Source organism: Thunnus thynnus, chromosome 12 (assembly GCF_963924715.1).
Source record: "Thunnus thynnus chromosome 12, fThuThy2.1, whole genome shotgun sequence".
Lineage (NCBI taxonomy): Eukaryota > Metazoa > Chordata > Actinopteri > Scombriformes > Scombridae > Thunnus > Thunnus thynnus.
In genome coordinates, this window is record NC_089528.1 from 21,715,994 (window position 1) to 21,734,849 (window position 18,856).

General features: G+C 42.1%; 1 protein-coding gene across 2 annotated transcripts in view; it reads right to left on the bottom strand.

The window, feature by feature from the left end:
* Positions 1-18,856, bottom strand: part of insra (insulin receptor a) — a 57,498-nt gene that overhangs the window by 11,658 nt on the left and 26,984 nt on the right. For both annotated transcript variants that reach the window (XM_067606317.1, XM_067606316.1), the window contains exons 3-9: positions 13,569-13,905; positions 9,457-9,596; positions 8,928-9,072; positions 8,356-8,570; positions 6,712-6,838; positions 5,187-5,440; positions 1,153-1,320 (exon numbers count right to left, since the gene is read on the bottom strand). In XM_067606317.1, the coding sequence (XP_067462418.1) occupies positions 1,153-1,320; positions 5,187-5,440; positions 6,712-6,838; positions 8,356-8,570; positions 8,928-9,072; positions 9,457-9,596; positions 13,569-13,905 (1,386 nt within the window). The remainder of the gene's footprint in view (positions 1-1,152; positions 1,321-5,186; positions 5,441-6,711; positions 6,839-8,355; positions 8,571-8,927; positions 9,073-9,456; positions 9,597-13,568; positions 13,906-18,856) is intronic.

An 18,856-nucleotide genomic window follows, 5' to 3' on the forward strand; every position in this document is an offset into this window, starting at 1 on the left:
GGAAGCATACAATCAGATGACAGGTGCCATAAACACAGATGCACTATATAGTCTTGTGCACAAATATCCATATACACACCCTCCCACACACACACACACACACACACACGCCTGAGGGCCACGTCTGTCATTGTCATCCTCAGGTCCTCACCCTTCCTAGTGGAGATAAATTACCAGTGACATGACCTCCCCGCAGACTCCCATTTCCCTGGATGTGTGGGAGTTATGGGTGTTCAAAAGAGGAAAGTTTGGGTTTGGTTGTGTGCTAACATGGAAGGGCATAGATGGCAGAGCATCGACATAGGTCAGGCCGTGACAGCAATAATTCAACCAAGATAAATGTCTGAACTGCGTCTGACCTCGAGCCTGAGTGAAAGGCAGATCCTGCCTGTCCCTGTGCCAGGTTTCAGTTGAATGCCACCCAAACAAGATTCCTGCACCTTATTTTCTTGCTCGGTTGGTACAAGGCAGCGCTATCCCTCTTAGGGACAACAGTTCAATTCACATAGAGGCCACTTTGCTCACGTCATTCAGTATTGAATAAGAGTATTGATGTAAGCATTCATAACTTATTTTACATTGTTATTGTTACCTTTGTCTGCCTTTGTCTTCCACTGAGCTGTGCCAACGAGGAATTTCTGTTACTATGTGACAGACAAAGTTTCTTGAATGTTGAACTTTACCTCACATTTTTGTCTGTATCCTCTTGCTGCTGAGACACAATGTGTTGACATTTTTCTGTTGTTGTCTGAAGACGTCTTAGCAGTAGTTCTGATGTTTTAATGTTTTAATTTTGATTGAAAATGGCTTGGATGGGGCACCCCTGTGGCTTAGGGGTTGAGGTTCTGATCATGAGTGAACGTCTCCCGGTTTGGGTGCGGCTGGTGATCTGTCATCTCTCGACTGTCAAAACGTATAAAAATACCCCAAAAATTCTTCCAAAAATTGCATGGCTAACTGTGGGTTGAGATGATTCTGCCAGACTTTCTAGGACAAATGAAACCTTATTGGGAAATGTCAGAAGTTAAACCCACATTTTTCTGATTCCTATTTTCTGAAGACATCTTCTCTCTCTCTCTCTCTCTCTCTCTCTCTCTCAATCAAGACCAACAAAACAGACTAACACAGACAACCACAAACAATGTGGCTCACCCTTCTGACAGTAGTCAAACTTGTAGAGTTCGCTGGCTTCAGGCTGGCGCTGGCAGAAGACCAGGTAGTGAGTGATGTTGCCGTTGGGGTCGTTGGGAGGTTTCCACTTGAGGATGATCTGGGAAGAAGAGTTGGATGAGGAAATGGGGTCCAGCGGGACCGAGGGTTCTGGGGAGACACAGAAATAGAGAGGGAGTTGTTGAATAAAGGAGAAACGATTACTGCTAAGTGCAACCGTATTATTTAAAATGAGACAATATGCATCAATGAGCTGAAAAATAAATGGGAACAAACAACTTGTATCAGCTACGCTTGTTAAAGAGTAAAGTAAATTATGAATAAAACTATAAAATCATAATATATTTTTAAATTAAACATCACTGGAGGCACTTAAATTACCTACAATAACACTATAAACTGTGTCAATTGATGAGCTGATTTTCTGTTTAAAAAAAGGTCTTTGTCCTAAATTACTTTGTTGAAAATACTGCGAGTATATCGAACTGTGAGCTGATTGTTCAGTTGGGTAATTCAGAATTTAATATGTTTTCTAAATGTCTGTAAAATAAATTTAGTGTTTCTAAAATGTTAAATGGATTCTCATAATAATTTTACCAAACAAATCAATCACTGCATCAGTCTTTAGGACATTCAGTAAAATCAAATGATCTTAGTGGGATTTACCAGGAAATGTCCATCTGAAGTAAATCAAGTATAAATAAATAAAGTTTTTTTTTTTTTAAAGTATACCTTTCCATTAGGTTTATCTGGGACTTTGTGCAAAAAATTCCGATACATTACTGTCACACTTATCTCATCTCTATAAATGAATCTCCCTCTCTCTCTTTTTAATCAAAGTATTTATCAAAGATAACAGAGCAGAAGTGCCGTTTCAGTCTAATTTGCATGTCATGTTACAGTACAACTGATGATGATGGCTTACTGGCACAGTTCTGCTGTGGGACAGACATCTGCTTGCTTTGGGTATTCCCCGTCAGTTTGATGTATGTGTTCCCCTCATGATAGTGTGACAGATTTCATTTAATTCTCAGTTGTCCGTTTTTGACGAGGTAATGAAGACAAAAGATTACAGACATTTTTAAGAACTACGGACACTTTATGTCTTCTGAACCACATATTTCAATTTTAGCATGATCATGGTTTTCAGTGTGGGTTTGGTAGTTTTAGTTCTTTTTTAAGTATTTACCTGTGGTTTAGATTTTTAGTTTCAGTTCTAGTTTTCAGTCTTTTTGGGTGTGGTTTTGTTTAATAATCCTAAAATTATTTACATTACCTTCAACCAGCTGGTTTCACATACTCATTGAGAATGAATATATATGTTTTCTTTTCTTCCTCTTATCTTAGATGTATCTTGGACTGTTTACTTTCACAAATGCAAAGTAGTTTCAGTTCCAATTTATGTTTTCAAAAATCTTTTTTTAGGTTAAGTTATGGACGTTGTTCGTTAAACATCTATGTATCCAGTTTACTTTAATAACCCTCGTTATCACAACGATCAGTTTTGTGGCGACAAGCTTCGCATGATATGCACCCCACGTGGTATGTGGTGCATGAGTGAAATTTCAGTATCGCTTCATGTAGGACACATTGTAACTGTAGAGTCACTTGTGTTTCTGAGCTGCAAAACAAAGTGCAATGTGACGTATATTTTTCTATTCTTAATTTGATCCTTCTTAGTGAATGCAGATTAACAGCACTAATGCATGAGGCGTAATAAACATGACTCAGTCTGTGATTTGCAAAAGCAGGATGGAGACTGGCACCAGCCTCGAATGCACGTTGTTGGTGAGATTTAATAAATCTAAAAATGCCTTTGGCGGTTGAATAACCACTGTTTCAAGGACAGATTGTTTTTTATTCTAATGTAAATCTAATTGTGTTTTGTGGGCTCTGATTTGCATCAACTGTGGCGAGCTGACAACAAAGCGTCGCACTGAAAGTAGGAAAAGAGGTTACCAGCTACGTGTGGCATCCACACTGACTGGCATCACCCTATATCTGATTGTTTAACGAGGCGTCTTTTCAGTAGACATATGAATCTGAGTGGGTGTTAAAATAAGACACACTTCACATCTTCGGAAGAGAAGTCCTGGCCCGCGGTGAGAGTTCTGAGAGGGAAAGTGACAAAAAAAAATATCATCTAACAAAGATTTACTTGTTGACAAGCGTGCATCATGAGGAGTGCGTGAGCAGGAGAATAGATTGAGAGGAAGGAGCAGCGTGAGGGGGGGGATGTCACACTGAACCCTGAGGAGACACATAGACCCGAGCTTTTGTTTTCACAGTGCGATTATGTTGTCCCTGTTTCATGACGGTGCAACACACTGGTCCGACTGCATTGTCAGACAAAGTTTCACCGGCAACAGCTTATTTGTAATGACAGCTTTGCCCTTCTGACGAGCTATGCTGGTTAGACATGACACAGACCAGGAACCCGGAGCGGTTGCCAGACGGGTAGAAAACAACCCTCCCTTGACACGGCTGGTTGACTGAATGATGCGTCTCTGCTGGAAGCCTGTTTTTTTTCGTGCGAGCGGGGGATGTCATGTTTGATGCGGTTTATCAGGAGGGAAGCGCACGTTGTCTAAAAGGAAGCCAGTTAGACAGGCCATCATGACTACGACGAACCAAAACTGCACACAACACGCTCTGTGGGTGGCAGAGTACAATTAGGTACTAGGGGAAGAGATTTATGATTGCTGCGTGACTGACTGATGCAGACACCTTGCACAGTGTAGCACCCTGTAGGTCGGTGGCACCCCAGGCGAATCGTGACATCTGTCTTCCTCTTCCCTGTTCTCGTGCCAAGGACATTTGGGCAGCAGCCAGACTGACACACACAACACTGAATCCACTAGTCAATGATAGTAACACCGCAGGAACTGTGGATTCGAGATGGCCCTAAAAATAGTTAAATGAACTATAGTATAGTAGTCTAGTTCTTACTAGGAGAACTTGACAACCTGTAATCTGGAGCTTCCCGTAACCTGAATGTATGACTTGTGTTTCCACAGTTTTTTTTTTTTTTTTTTTTTACAGATCAGAAGGTTTTGGATAATACGTATTTGAAAAGATGGCACCTCATTTTCTTGTGCTGTTTCGACTGTTGCTGTGGGAATGAAATCAGTAGCGTAAATACTGATTTTTTTACGTATAGTACCAGTCAAAAGTTCGGACACGCTTACTCATTCCAGTGAATGGGAAGGTGTGTCCAAACTTTTGACTGGTGCTGTGCGTGTAATGACTTTTACACATCACTATCATTAAATTACTGGAGGGGCTCCGGGAGGTCGACGGGGTGAAGCAGAGAGTGAACGAGATGGGCTGCGGACCAGAGAGCGTCACTCGAGACAGGATGGCCCCGAATGACGCACCGGAGGATGACAGCAGCCGTACTGTCAAACCAGCCCCCTGCTTGATTCTCTATTGAATGAGAAGATGGATGATGAATCTGGGGGAGAAAAGACGGCAGCGTGCAGCACGATCATTTTGGAGGGTGTTTTTTTTAGTCTGCAAGAGAAAATAAAATATTGTAGCGTTTGGTTGCTTAAACCTGTTGCTTAGGGCTAAAACATGCTTCTCTGAACAGTCTGAACTGTGTTTATTTTACATTTGTATATACAACCTCTATAACCAACAGGAGTTGCATTAACCAATCAGCTAGTTTGACTAGCAGGTCTGCATGACGTGTTGTTGCGATTTTGAAGGTGTGTAGGTCGGCTCCTCTATGAGCCTCTGTGACTTACCCATAACCCCCCTCTCTGTGTATCTTTGTGGAAGCATCTTTCCAGCTTTAGTGGAAAACATCAGCTCACTACTAGACATGTTACATGATTTGGAAGATATTTATGCAACCCTAACATTACTGGGAAATGTAATTAAGCTAGTAGCAAATTCCCAACAGTGTGCAAACAATCTGCGGTGCAACCTTAAATATATTATAAATATTTAATCCAGAGTCATAGATATATTTCTTACTAAAGAACCAGTGAATAAATCTGAATCAGTCTTACTGGTGGCGTTGGTGCGCACATAGATGATCTCGCTTTTGGCTCCGTGGACCTGTTGCTCATCGGAGGCTGAGAGCTGGGTCTTCACCATTATGGCGTACTGCGTCCAGGGCTTCAGCGGCAGGATGAGATGACCTGGTTCAAAATGCTCTTTGTCACCCTCATTGGATCGAGGCGGAGGGTCCACGTCAGCAATCACCCAGCTGTTGGAGCCGCAGGCGTCCTGCCCGTCAAACTCGGTTACGTTCTGAAAAGGTCTATTGAGGAGAAAAAACAATAATACAAATGAAAAACGTGTTATTGGGGTCTCAAATCAGATTTTACTCGACAGCACATACTAGGTTTCAGTTTGATGTTCTCCAGCACTTTGTCATATTTATCTGTCCATCTATCAGAGGAGGAAAAGAGCAGAGTAAAATACAAACTCCAAATGTTCTAATGAAGTTAGTGTATTTAGTTTAAAAATCGTAATAATAAGCAGTATTCTCTGCTCTGAAATGCTGGAGGCGTGTCCGCTGCAGGTGCTGAAACCGTGGCCCAACTGAACAGCCTCTGAGACTCTGAACTTAACAACACTCGAACACCAGAATCAACCAAAAACGGCCCCATTCACCAGTAACAGCTGATACCAAGACACTGGCGGCTATCAATTGGGCGTCACCGGCTGGGAGAGAGTGTAAACAAACGAGGAAAGAGAGGAGAGCTATGGGCTAAGCTAAGGCTAACTCCTCATCGGCTACCTCTACCCAGCATTTTCCTCACCGACGTACGACCTCCGATGAACAACATGGATGAACTCACCACTCATAAAAAAGATTATAAACTGCAACTACATGATTATATGGAAACACGGCTTAACAGTAGCGTCCCCGATAGAACCGTTGAGCTACCGGGGTGCGACATCCTCAGAGCGGATACAACAGCTAATGACTCCAGTAAGACCAGAGGTGCGGTGTGGGGGACGGTGCATTTATGCCATTATTGAGATGCACTGCTCTGCTAACATAGAATATCTCATAGTTAAGTGTAGATCTTTCTATCTGCCCAGAGAGTTTACACCTACTGTTGTGACCGCAGCTGTCCTGAACACAGAAATGGTGAGAAACAGTTTCCCGGTCTAACTCCACAGTTCAGGACTACAGAGTTCAACATGTTTTCAGCAATTATTTTCTAACATGTATAATGTGTTTCAAAAGAAATCTCTGATTATCCTTTAAAATGGACTTTAAGTGATGAATCAGAACAGACAACGAATTTGATATTTTACACAATTTTTGCATAACATATCTAATCAATTTGACGACGTATTTTCAAATGTTCCACAGTTCCCACAATTTCCTCAAAATGTCACACATGAGTCAGTGAATCAGGAACTTACATTACCACTATCCACCAGATCTAGCTGATCTGTTCTATTCAGCTTTTTCTTATCTATGAAGTACTTAAGCAGCTGAAAACAATATTTTTTCTGGTAGGGATCCAAGTCTGATTGGGACTGTGACTGAGTCATGACTGAGGATTAACTTACGCTTCTTTGTAGAGCACCATGAAGCCCAGCAGGTCTCTGAAGTCTGGAGGCCAGAAGGCTTCCCACTTGACCATTATTTTATCGCTCATGGTTCGGATCTGGGTGAACTTCAACAGCCGGTTCTCACCTGAGAAAAGACATTAGTCAGTGAAAAGCAATAAACAGATAAAGGCAGAGGTCATCATGTACGTTTTTAAATCTCTGTTACAGGGAGGTACAAGTGGAGAAACATCTGACTTAGTATGAAAATAATCTGATAATCTGAGAGCAGCCGCCCTTCTTCATCCACTCAATCATTTTTGGGTAGATCAGGTTTAGATAAGACTTACCTACCTCCCTAAATTTAAAATTCAAGACAGGTAACATGCCAAATAATATTTAATTTACGTAAGCGTGAACATTTTAATCTGTCTTTGCCTTCAGGATGGTTGGATAGGACTAGAATTACACAACTTAGATGCAAAACAACATTTCAAAAGGGCAGAGCTGAGAGCTACAGAATTCAGTAAAATTTTGCATAAAAGTGTGTTTTGGAGTTTCTATGACACCTTCCGAGAGGGTAACCTGACAAAAAAAGCTGAAGAGAAGATGATTGCTGACCCATCAAGCACATGTGAGGTACTGGGTCAGCGTTCTGCAAATTTGTCAAAGTACTTTATGAAGAAAAATTATCCCAAAGATTAGCCTGGCTCGGTGCAACTCAGTGGCTCAATTTGTTCATGACGCTGCAATGTCCTGACCTTCAAATCTGGTCTGGAGTATATGTAGTAGACATCTTTATGATATGAAAAAGACCAGTGGGCAAAACCGACCCAAACCTGATATGGAAAAATATATTTCAAAAAAAAAAATGGAGGCCAGGACCAGTCAGAAATAGACTGCAGTCGACCCTGATAGCGAGAGACACTGGCAGCAGAATAACGCACCGCCAATTAATGAGCAGCTGTGGTCAAAAAAGTCGATTTAGTCATTTTTCCCTGAACTTCACAATTCACGCTCTCCATTTTGCCTCAAAAAAACACATTTTCTTTTCTCCTGTGATGATTACAACACACCACATGATCAGAGCTGATCTGCACACATCCACTGGAGAATTAAATAACATCACATAGACCCAAGATCTGTGGCAACAGAACAGGATCCTACCAGAACTGATTAGATCGAATAAAATTTGGATCTGGTCCGACTCAGGTCTTGGGTCAGGTCTTGGTTATTGGGAACTTATTCCCCTCTCTCTCCTCCTCTTTACTGCCTTTTTATGTCAAATTAAAAAATAAAAAGAGTCTGGTTTTCAGATCTATAAAAAAAAAAGAAGAAGCAATGAGCACATCTTTGAACAATTTTTACAAACCCTACACTGTTATTATCTCTTAACTTGAATCATACATGTAGTTTAAAATGGAAAGAACGAAAACAGCTCATATCACTATGTCACTGTTTAATACTCGTTAGGGCTTTGCTCTGTTGGTTGTTCCTAGTTAAACTGTGTCAGTAAAAGATCTGCAGGAAGGCATTTGCAAACAGGAGGGGAGGAAATGACCGTCATAACAGTAACTGCGACTATGTTTGCGTGTGTGCCAGGGACCGATTCTCTGTTTATGTCGCCATAGTAACTATGTCTGTCTCCAGAGCTGAGGTTCTTACATGAAGCCTGGTCTCCGTTGGTCTTGGAGGCGATTTCATTCTTGACCTGTCGGTCTTTGGTTCCCGTGACCTCCTCCATCTTACGGATCTCAGACATGCAGAGTTTGGAGTTATAGAGGAAAAACATGCGTCCTTGCAGGATGGTCAGCTTGTGTTTGGACCAGTCCCAGAGCTGGCGCAGGTTCTGGTTGTCAAGGGCATAGAACGAGTAATTCCTGGAAAAGAACGGGAGAAGATTGCATGAACATATTTTTCATGATAAAAATGACATTCGGCCGAGGTTGTTATGGAAAAGCTTCTTGAGTAACATGAGAAGAGAAATATTTCAGCATGGTTAGCCCTCAATTTGCAACATAAGCCTTTTCTTTGTTTTTTTATTTCTACTGTAACTGCAGCCTATTGTGCTACAAGCGACTGAATAAGCCTCATATATGATTTGGGAAAGTCGAACTAAAAACAGCTACCACAGAGAGACATTTTGAAAAGGTCAGTCCTTCCGCTTTTAACTCATAATTACAGGAGGAGGCTTTGACATGGCGAGGATGAGATGGGCTCAGAGGACGAAGTCTCACCCGATTTCCGTTTCCTCTCCACGAATAACACGGAGTTTGCGGAAAAACGAGAGGGATACGAGGGCGTAGGAACGTCGCACTGTCAGGTAGCCAGTGATCTCCTCCAGCTGGCCCAGGCTGGCCTCCAGTTCAGCTGCTATGTTGTCTACAGAGAACCAAAAAGAGACACATCATTGAAGTGACTTCTGATTCTGGGTGCAAAAGCTCCCAAACAGCTGCTCTTTGGCAACAAACTCTCCTCTGAAGTCTGTGTTGTGTGATTTTGGTTTCATCTTTTTTATCCTCCTAAATCACAGTATGTGTCAGCAGTCATAACTTTTAAAGCGACGGCTGGATAACATAATAAAAGAGTCGTATTCTTCCAACATTAGATTGTCAAATTTTATATTTTTTTTATACAAACAAGCAATTTGAAAATGGACTTTAGGAGAGTGTGATTGGCATATTACACCGTTTTCTGACATTTTATAGATGAACCAATTAATCTACTGTAAACTATATTAATGATAATACTAATAATAATACTCACTTCCTCCACGCAGGTTGATGACCAGACTCCCGTTGAGGATGGTGCAGCCTCTCAAAGCCTGCGCTGCTGTGACCGAGTCCACAGTTTTTAGACCCATACAGACTTTGGGACAGAGCCCTGCACAGGGAGTGCAGTTGAGCCTACACAACAAAGGAAAAAGACATTAATACTCAAAGCCATTCAAATGATCAAAATACTGGTGCCACAAATTACACTTAGATGTGTTTTAAGGAAACATTTCTGTAGTTTTGCACATTTTTCTTTAAGATTCTCCTCAGCACAGAAATACTAGAACCATAAACCTGTGATAATTGTTTTTTTTTAGTACTTAGGGGTGGCGGAAACAAAATCTAAACACAACACTGACACATTATCACATTTTAAGTTGATTTTGCAATCTTGCTAGCAAACAGTTGCCTATCTACACATCCAGCAGACGCAGAACAACATTAGGATTCACTTTTCAGTCGTGTTTCTGTCCGCCTGTTGAATGTAAGTCCAACATTCACTCTCCTTTAGCTCTGTTTTTGCTTCTCCACCAACTCCTCAGTGACAGATCTGGCTCTCTAGCTAATACATTTTCCGGTAGCAAAGCGTTTTTAAGAGCTTTTTCAATGAAAACAGCTACCTACCGCTGCCAAAAACTGGTGACAGTGAACAGTAAAAGTGTGGGCCAGAAACCCAAAACAATGAACTGAAATATGCTCTAACGCTCTTGAGTTGGGTGATAATTCTCTGTGGGTTTACTACGAGTGACACCTTCCACAAACGAGTAGTAGTCACGTGATCCATAGTTCATTTAAAAATGTATTATAGTTGACAGTGTGTTGCGTTCACTGTATGTATAACAAAAACAATGAAAATGAAGCCTCACTCGGTTCCACAGCGTGAACTTTTGTTTTGAATTAACTGAAAAATTAACTGACCCCAACCTTTCACCTCTACAACCGAGCAAAACAACCCGGCTTACCTAATGTTTTCATAGCGAGTCTCTTCTCATAACAGATATATGGATGCAGCTATGCGTGCCGGCCATGTTAACTTATTTCCTGAAAAGCCATCTGTACAATCCCCACACTCATAACGCTACAAGTGCAAACTTTGATGAGGTAAAAGCCAAAGTACTACAGCAACCTCTGTGAGCCTCTCAGATTCACACAGACATGTTTCAGTCGCGACACGTGCTGCGGAGAACATTTTCAAATTGATTAAAGTATGTACGCTCGGGGTCATTGTCCCGAGTGTGCTGAAGTATTTTTTGCCGCCGGCTGGTTTATGAGGTGAGAATGGCTTTGTTTAGCAACCGTCGAGTAAGCTGACAGGACAATTACAGAAGAATGTGGTTTTCCTTTGTGTGCGGCAAATAATGGAACTGGGTGGCAGCTAATGTGCTAGCTGGTTTTCATGACACTGTCTAATCTCCAAGGTATAAATACACGATGAATGTAAAACAGAGACGGGCACTGTGGGCTGCAGCCATGTTGTACTTGTAAATGAGATTATTCACAGCTTTCAGCAACAAAACAAACCACCTAAACGACACAAATGCTTGCAAACCATATGGAAAGAGGAAAAAAAAAACAAAAAACAGATGAAGAAATGTATGTTTTGTCACAACAAAAAAAAAGGTAGTGATCTTTTCTTTAGCTGGCTCATAACTTCCCTGATCTGTCTTGACCTTTTTCCCTCTCCAGTGCCACATCTGCACTTTCAGCCGAGACACTCGCTCAAAGCACTTTCATTTCCACAGCTTAGTTTAAAGCCAAAAACAGAGAGAGATGCCAAAGAGAAAAGATGAGCCATCAGGGGAACATAAAGGGGAGTCAAAGTAAAAACGGCAGAGATATGAGCACAGGAGGGTTCACTACAGGTCAACAGTTGCTTGAAGGTTTAGTCGAGCGGGATTGTTGATTCAAATTCAAGAAGCGATCAAATCTGCAAACCGAGAGGCTACATTTGACTAAATTATTGTAGCATTATTTTCAAGATGTGAGCGGTTAAGCTCTTCATCTGACAGCAATACCTTTGTGAAAGCTTGCTTCGCCTGCGTAATATAAGCAAGTAATATAAGTTGTATACAACTATAAAAATATATTATGACGTTTCATATTTCAAAAGATACTACAGCATCTGTCAGTGATTCACTTTCTGGCGACTGAATAAAAATAACATCTTTATTACTGAGGACAGTATTCAAAAAATGCAACTTTATTGCAAAACTGTTAAAGTTATGCCACAAAATTGATATGCTGATCCCAGATGACAAAACACCTGTTAAAACTGCAAACATGAGAAAAGCGGAAACGCTGCACATTCATAACACTGATATAAATCATTTTAACAGATGAAGATCAACGTTTCTACAAGGTCATCATCATCAAAACACCAAACGTCAACATCAAAAACAAGAGTGCCTATTAATGTTTTGTATTAGATGTATTCGATGTCTGATGAGGAGCTGCACAACTCAAAATGTTAATGTAGGAGATAAAGTCAATCAAGCTAATAGAGCAACTTCTCACTTGTTATTGTTTGAAAAGCTCATTATCAGAGGATATTTGGATGTGTACCTTCATTTTCTGATTTAAAATGATGGACCGGCTGGAAAATCTGAGCAGCAAAAGAAAATCAGCAGTACACTTAAAGTGCACTTGAGCAAGGCACTTTACCCTCATCTGCTCCAGTGGAGCTGGATCTGCGCACTAAAAAGCTCTCAGGTGTGAATGTACAGTATGTAAGTGCCTGCACGTGAAGCTGCATGTTGCTCAAATGGAGCTTCGTGTGCTTGGCAAACCCCTCCGTGGATAAATAAAGGTTAAATACACATGACGACACAAACACCGCAGCAGTAGCGCAACCACTTTTCCTTGTCATCGCAGTTGTCAGTGACAGACTGCCTGGACTACTCTGCTGCAGTTGCTTGCCAGACAGACCCCTCTCTCTCTCTCTCTCTCTCTCTCTCTCTCTCTCTCTCTCTCAGCAGCCAGTAAAGGGAGGCAAGGCGAAGCAGCCTGGGGGCACTGACAGTCTGTCCTGAATGTCTCTCTGCCTCCTCTCGTGTTAAAACCAAGCTAGCCAGTAAACCAGCCCGTCATGTTGTAACAAAAGACAAGAAGTCATGAAAGATCCAGCTGCGTCTTCAACCTCTGCCCGAGCAGAACGATTAGGGGTGTCTACGGTGTCTGTGCTCGCGGGCACGCCCACACTAATCAACAACCCTGTCACGGTCAATGAAGGTGTCAAAGAGGGAGGCGGTGAAGGTCACCGGCAGGTCAGCACAAGTACAACTCCCTTCTGTTAGAGGGAAGTCTGTTAGGATGTAACAGAGATACAACACAACAGGTTGTAAATTACAGATGTAGAGAAAAGGGGGGAAAAAAACACTTCTATATGTCTGCATTAGTGCAAACGCTGCAATGCAGACACCAGCGGCTGGTAAACAACCATCAATTTTGTGCAGCGAGTGAGTGGCAAAAAAAAAAAAATGTAGCAGATGAATACTGAGTCAAAATCAGAAACACAGATGTGCCAGACTTCCCACTGCACACTTTGACCTAGCTGTTTGCAGTCTCACTCCAACACACACACACACACACACACACACACACACAAAAAGAAGGTGTATGTGTGTGTGCATATAGTACACAGCGCGCTGTAGGAGCTTAGCAAGAGAACCTCCAGTTCGTGCAATGTCACACTGTGTTACAAAACACTGTGACAGGAGAAAAACAGAGGCAGGAATCTATGGAAGACTTGAGTATTTTTCACACATAAGACACAAAATTTCTACTAATTCTTCCTAACTTTTGTGTTACTGATCACAGATCTAAAACAATGTACTTCTCCGGGTCAAATACACCAAACAAATAATTACTGCATGATAAATATATGTCTTCTTAATAATAATCAGTCTGTAGAAAGCAAAAATGCATTTGTGAATTAAAGCCCTGATTTAGCACCGTGCATCACGCACGTCGACGAGCTCCTACGTAAAAGGTTCAGGATTACGTTCTGAAGTTTGTGTGTATGCGTACAGAATATTCAGCCACTGATCACACATCGTTCCATCAGACCATCAAGAGCCCATCAGACCGGCATGAGTGTCCACTTACGAGGAGGAGTTGACGGTCGTGTAGCCGGAGGGACACTCAGGGATGCAGGCACCGTTGTGGATGACGTACTCGTGGCAGTCGGGGCTCCTGCTGTGCTCCTTTTCCCGCTTGCATCTGTTATGCAGCTCCTGGCAGTAGGCGAAGGAGACGCAACGCCAACCCTTGAAAGTGTAGTGGTTTTCGGGGCAGCGCTCCACGCAGGTGCCCTGGGCCTGGAGGCCGCGGCAGGCCACGCAGTGACTGGTCGAGTTGGGCTTCAGGCAGCCACCCAGGCACTGGTCGTGGCAGCACTGGTCGTCCTTGGTGCAGGCTCGGTGTTTACACTGAACAGGACACACTGCAGGGGGGGGGGGGGAAGAGCAAAGTCACGTTAGAGGTTGGAGGGTGTTCATGAGATGAGGTGAAAGGAAAAAAGGTTAATTTTCATGTGTTAAAGGCCTATTATGATCACACAGGAAACAGGAGCTTATCGTTATTCAGACACCTTTAATTTAAGTTCCCCTCCAGATGACACAGAGGGATTTTAATCAGTCCAAAGTGACGGTACATCTTCACATGTTTAACTCCACAGAGATCTCAACGGTCATATCTGTGTGTCAGCGGGAGTGAGATCCCTCCTCAATGCATGAGCCAGCAAGCCCAGAGGACCATCTGCCATTGGTCAACAAGCAGACTGAACACAAACAGCAGGGATCCAACGTTAGCTGACAAAAGACAGACACTTATCCAGAGGGCTTGTTGAAATTGAGACAGAAGAAAATAAAAAAAACAAAACTGGCATTCCAAGCATTCAGTATTTTGCAAGTGGGACACTTGAAAAATGTCTTTGCTTGGTTTCTTATTTGCTCATACGGAGTCATCGCAGACTTGAAGCTCATATATTGTGAGTGACTGAAAGTGTATGTTGGGCTACATGAGAGCAAGGAAACGTGGGGGAGAAAAATCATGATAAGACCTTCTTCTGTTTCGATATGACGAATCACACATCAAAGTGCTGTAATCGATATTGCTGCTTAACTGATTGATCGACTGACAAAAAAGTAGAGAACCATTTTGATAATTGATTCATCATGTCCGTCATTTTGCAAGCAAAAAAATGCCACTTTCACTCAAATATGAGGATTTAAAACTTCTGTTTTAAGTCTTTACATTTTTTTATATATATATTTTGGGATTTTTTTTAATGTCGCACAGACAAAACAAACAGTTTCAAGACATCACTTGTGCTTCTGAGAAATAATGATGGACATTTTTCGCAATTAATTGATTAATAATCCTTAGTTGCGTCCCTACAGTTGATGCAGTTGCGGTTGACTTAATTCTGACAACAACACTGTGTCACAACTGATGATATAAAAATAAACCCATTGCGTCACTACGGAGACAAATAATAACTGATTGATATCCGTGTGTTTGCTCGCTATTGGCTGCAATAACCATAATATCAACAAACCCCAAATCATCTAAAGTATCTGGACACACTGGCTTCTTTCTAGGAACATGAACTACACAAGGTCCTTATGAGGAAGCAGAAGAAATAAACAGTGACAGAGAGATACGGAGTCCCGACAGTCACACTTGAAGTTCAGTGCCTGTTTCTGCGGCGTAAACACTATCGACTACAGGCGGAGATGCGAGTCTGTAGGTCGGATGCTAATGTGTACGTCTGCATACGTGTGTGTGCCTGTAATTCAGCACGTTACGTAACATTAGGCTCTGAGGATTGGCAGATGTGCGTGTGAGCGTGCTGCTGCGTGTGTGTGTGTGTGTGTGTATTGTTGTGTAGTGTGCAAAGGTGGAGGCTTCTCACAGGTAAATACAGCCGAATGACCTGCCCACCGAGATTAGCTTCTCATCCAGGAGAGCCAGATTAAGACCGTTGAGCGGTGGGGGAGGTAATGAGTCGCTGAGATTAGGGGCAGGTTACAGGTCAGACCGTAAACATGTAAGCATGCGTGTCTTTTATGGGTCTGAACAAACACGCAGCCAAATAAATTAAAACCACTAGGAGGAGGTGGGCGTTTAGGTCTTTATACTTCCAATTTCTAATCTGTTCAATTAATAATCTGTCATTCTTTACTATTGTTTTCTCCGCTGACTCTCTGTTTTCCAGCCTGATTCGTGGGGGATTTGTCCAAAACTGCTCGGCTTCATTAGCGTCATGAAATCAGCCCTTAAAACGAACAAAACAACACAGACCCCCTGTCCTCTTGCATTCACAGAAGTAAGCTCTTGAAACACCTGAAGAGTGTGTGTGCATGCCTGTGTGTGTGTGTGTGTGTGTGTTTGGAGGGCTGCAGCAATATGAGAATGGCAGTGAGAGGGGGAAGCACAAGGGGGCACGGTGCTAGAAAAACAAATGATATAACCACCTTTTATCTACGTCAGTTGAAATAATCTACGCCGAGCAGGGATTTGCAAAGATTCCTAAGGATGATTTCCACACATGCAAAATAAAACTTTCCTCTTGATATGAATTATTCACTCCGTCTCTAAAGTTTGCTTCAAAAAGCTGCCCTTCAACTTTGCCTCATATGCCTATTACACACACACACAAACACGCACACACATATATACACACACACAAAAACTCAGCTGTCTGCTTTCACTGACTCCTGATCCTCCAGGAGGGCTCCATGCCGTAGCACAGGCCCAGCAGCAGATCCACCCTCAGCCTTAGCCAATGTGTTGGCTAGCCATTCAAATGGCCTCTCCCATCTCCAAGGAAGACAGGCGCACTGTTTAACCCTTTGTGTCCCTCTCTCTTCCCTCTCAGCCAGTCAGACAGCGGCAGCAGCAGTGGGAGGTATGCGAAAAAAGAAGAGAAAAAAGAAAAAAAAAAACGACACGAGAGCCAGACTGGGGCTGAACTAAAGTGAGCTGCACTGCTCTACTCTTTCCGTCTTCTCACTGACTCCTTTTTGTACTAATCAGAAGTACAAATAATTCTGAAGTGCTTTTGATTTGTTTTGTCGTGCACATTAATCTCGGACGGAAGAAAATACGGAGCAAAATCAAGCAAAATCTCCTTTATTCAGACGTCCGTTGTTAAGAGGAAGGCGGTGCGTTCTGTAGTAAAGGGTTCAAACTCATGCAGAGACAATCGTGTAATGTTGGTATTGTGCTGAACATCTCTGTGCCTCGGCTGATGAATCGTGCCTCATCATGTCCACATCTTATTAGGAGTTTTTACAGACTTCAGTGACTCTGAACAACTGGGAAAAATTTCCATCCAGCCTGAGATACATGTTTGAACAATTGACGCCTACCTTGACTGACAAAAAAAATCAGACTTAAGATTAAAGTACAAGTAATTCCTGACAATTTGTAATTATGCTTTTTGTACTCAGTCCAGTGTTTTGTTTTGTTTTTTTTCCCTTTCTAAATGAATGTGTATCATTTTTGAGAGAACCATTAAAATGTTGCTGCAGGCCTTTAAATTATTATTCGATGAGTGACATTTAGGCAAAAATAATTCACTTGCGGCTGAAATACTTCATGCAGAGAAACAAGGCTTCTGTTGGGATATAAAAAAATTGCATAAGAGCTCAAACTATTAGAGGATTGATTACTAGGTCAACAGATAATTACTCAGCAGCAAATTTTGATAAATTGATTTATCAAGATTGATTTAATCAAGCAAGAATTCCAAATTTTCTGCTGCTTCCAGCTTCTCAAATTTGAGTATTTGCCAAATATCTTTGGTTTTTGGACAAAACAAGACATTTTTCACTTTTTATTTGATATTTCATAGACAAAGTAAGTAACTGAATTAACTAATAATAATCAATACTGAAAATCATTTAGTTGCAGCCCTATGATGCAACTTCTTAAGGTTTAAATGTTACATGTATGATTTTTTTTTCCACAGAGGCACCAGTGGATAGAGAGTTTTAGAAAAAAAAAAAAACAGAGGTTAATGTGGGTCGATCCATTTCAGTGACTGACGTCTAGCTGCAGACATGCGCTGAGTGCCACCTGAGAGAACTAGCGGGCAAACCACTTTCATGAAGCACCAAAACAAACCACTCACTGTCCAAAAGATTTGGACAGTTCACTTTGCCAACAGCTGACTTGGCCATATCTGCTAAGCTAAAAAAGCAATGCTGGTGGTTGATCCTAAATTAGCGGTATTGTTCACTTATCAGACGTCCTAGAGGCTTCACTGAGATCAACAACGGCGACCACACTGAAGCAGATAGACTTGTTTCTTATGCTTGTCAAAAATGCTTTCAAGGTCGGGACCCTGAGGACCTTTGAGAGTGGGGCCACCCCAAGCCGTCTTTGATCTCTCAGAGCGAGAAAGGACGCTGAGGAGACTGTTTGTCATTCTTTCCTTAAAACATGCAAATCTCTCAATACTGGCCCACTTTTCTTTTTTTTTTTTTTTTCCAGTTACAGGCCCCAGCAGCTAGCAACGTTCACGAAGATCAACGGTCTTTTTCTTAGTTTCGTCTGTGTCGATTAGTTATGCTCAGCTTGAGTTTGGTCTTGTCAGCATCTCCTCTACTTATCTTCCATTTGAACAGAGTAAAAATCACTTGACAACAATAAATCAATGGGGGTTTTGGGAGGCGAGTGCTGGGTCTGCAGTTGGACTTAGGTCTGTTTACAACAGGCGACATCTTTTAAAAAAAAAAAAGTCTTGACTGTGTGTATCCCCTCCCGTCTCTGACCTCCTTCTTATCCTTATTACTCTGGTTCCCTCTGGCCCGCTGGTCTGGGTCTGTCTGATCTCCTGACATGCGGTTTGTGCAAAGTGCAGCAGGATCACATGAAGGCCGGCGAATAATGCAGCAGAAAAGCCCGACTCTTTATCTCATTAGTAGAGGTTTCACTTGGATGAAGAGGTGGGGGGGGGGGCAGAGCCACACAATGAAACGCTCAATCCCCTGAAGCCCAAAATGGACAACAACAACAAACCAACACAACCGCGGCCCCTGTGTGACAGAGATGAATACACCCTGTCAGGACGATGCCAACTTGGAAACGGGAGGTGAAGAAACAGATTTGCGCAGGCTGCCAGCCAATGGTCGAGCTTCGACGACGTGGGGTGTCGAAAATGCAGAAAGAATCCACATCGCTTGCGAGGAATGACTCATACAAAACGGTTCCCTGTCTGCTGAAGTGGACTGTTTTGCAACCAATACACATACTGCAAGAGTTACCAGAGTTTCCTATATATGTTGTTTCTGTTAATATCAGAATACGCACCAGTAATAAATTAGTAATGTATTTATACAAGCATGGGAGGGTTGTATCAAACTTCACTGTATCCTAAAACTCAG